A 2,143-nucleotide genomic window follows, 5' to 3' on the forward strand; every position below is an offset into this window, starting at 1 on the left:
CAGAATTTTCCCGATTTTCCAGGGGTTTTCTCGGGATTCGGGAGCGGCGGAATTCCGGCGGAAATCCCGGAATTCCCGGGAATGGGGCTGAGGGATCCACGGGAATTCCCGCCGGGATTTATCCATCAAAATTCCTGGAATTCCCACCGGGATTTATCCATCAAATCCTGGAATTCCCGTGAATTCCCACCGGGATTTATCCATCAAATCCTAAATTTCCTGGGAATTCCCACTGGGATTTATCCATCCAAATTCCCGGGAATTCCCGCTGGGATTTATCCATCCAATCCTGGAATTCCTGGGAATTCCTGACGGGATTTATCCATCAAATCCTGGAATTCCCACTGGGATTTATCCATCAAAATTCCCAGAAATTCCCGCTGGGATTTATCCATCCAATCCTGGAATTCCTGCCGGGATTTATCCATCCAAATTCCCGGGAATGGGGCTGCGGGATCCACGTGAATTCCCGCCAGGATTTATCCATCAAATCCTGGAATTCCCAGGAATTCCCACCCAGATTTATCCATCCAAATTCCCGGGAATTCCCGCTGGGATTTATCCATCAAATCCCGAATTTCCCGGGAATTCCCGCTGGGATTTATCCATCCAAATTCCCGGGAATTCCCGCTGGGATTTATCCATCCAAATTCCCGGGAATTCCCGCTGGGATTTATCCATCCAATCTCGGAATTCCTGGGAATTCCTGACGGGATTTATCCATCAAATCCTGGAATTCCCGCTGGGATTTATCCATCAAATCCTGGAATTCCTGGGAATTCCCACCAGGATTTATCGATCAAATCCTGGAATTTCTTGGGAATTCCCACTGGGATTTATCCATCCAAATTCCCGGGAATTCCCACTGGGATTTATCCATCAAATCCTGGAATTCCCGGGAATTCCCGCTGGGATTTATCCATCCAAATTCCTGGGAATTCCCACCGGGATTTCCCTGCTGGAATCACTCAGGGCCAGGGATTTTTGGGAATTCCCAGGATTTTTTTGGGAATTCCTGGGATTTTTTTGTGAATTCCCGGGATTTTTTTGTGAATTCCTGGGATTTTTTTGTGAATTCCNAGCGGGATATGGGGGTTTGGGGATATTGGGATTTCGGGATGTCGGGATTGTGGGATATTGAGATATCAGGATATTGGGATTTTGGGTTACGGGGATTTTGGGATGTCAGGATGTCAGGATTTTGGGATATCGGGATTGGAGATATCGGGATTTTGGGATACGGGGATTTTGGGATTTCGGGATATTGGGATTTCACGATATTGGGATATCAGGATATCAGGATTTTGGGATGTCAGGATTCTGGGATATCGGGATTTTAGGATATCAGAATATCAGGATATCGGGATTTAGGGATATTGGGATTTCACAATATCGGGATATCAGGATTTTGAGATGTGAGGATTCTGGGATATCGGGATTTCGGGATTTCGGGATATCAGGATTTTGGGATTTCGGGATATCGGGATTGGGGATATCAGAATATCGGGATATCGGGATTTTGGGATATCGGGATATCGGGATACGGGGATATTGGGATTTCGGGATATTGGGATTTTGGGATACAGGAATTTCGGGATATCGGGATTTTGGGATATCAGGATTTTGGGATATGGCAATTTCGGGATATGGAAATTTCGGGATTCCAGACCCACCTGAGGCCGCGCTGCCGCCGGCACCGGCTCCGAGGGCGGGGCCGGGCGTTCCCGGAGCCGCCGGAACCAGGACGGGAGCGGCCGGAGCCGGGAACGGGGCCGGGCTGGACGAGGGCGGCTTCGGCTGCAGGAGCAGCCCCTGGGGCACCTGGAAAAGCCCAAAATCCGTCAGGAACCGCCCCAAAAACCCCCAAAATCCATCAGGAACTGCCACAAAATCCCCAAATCCGTCAGGAACGGCACCAAGACCCCAAAGTTCATCAGGAATGGCCTTAAAACCCCCCAAATTCATCAAGAACTGACCCAAAACCCCCAAAATCTGTCAGGAACTGCCACAAAATCCCAAAATTCGTCAGGAACGGCACCAAGACCCCAAATTCCATCAGGAATGGCCCTAAAACCCCCCAAATTCATCACAAACTGACCCAAAACCCCCAAAATCCATCAGCAACTGCCCCAAAATCCCCAAA

The 2,143-nt window shown here is 49.0% G+C and overlaps 1 protein-coding gene across 1 annotated transcript in view; it reads right to left on the minus strand.

The window, feature by feature from the left end:
* Positions 1–1,673: 1,673 nt before the first annotated feature.
* The window catches only part of LOC117243815 (proline-rich protein 13-like), a gene marked incomplete at its 3' end in the record, with an annotated part of 5,541 nt that continues 5,071 nt past the window's right edge, over positions 1,674–2,143 (minus strand). Inside the window, exon 2 of the mRNA XM_033511752.1 lies at positions 1,674–1,821. Coding sequence (XP_033367643.1) covers positions 1,674–1,821 — 148 coding nt within the window. The remainder of the gene's footprint in view (positions 1,822–2,143) is intronic.

This window comes from Parus major, unplaced genomic scaffold (assembly GCF_001522545.3).
Source record: "Parus major isolate Abel unplaced genomic scaffold, Parus_major1.1 Scaffold571, whole genome shotgun sequence".
NCBI lineage: Eukaryota > Metazoa > Chordata > Aves > Passeriformes > Paridae > Parus > Parus major.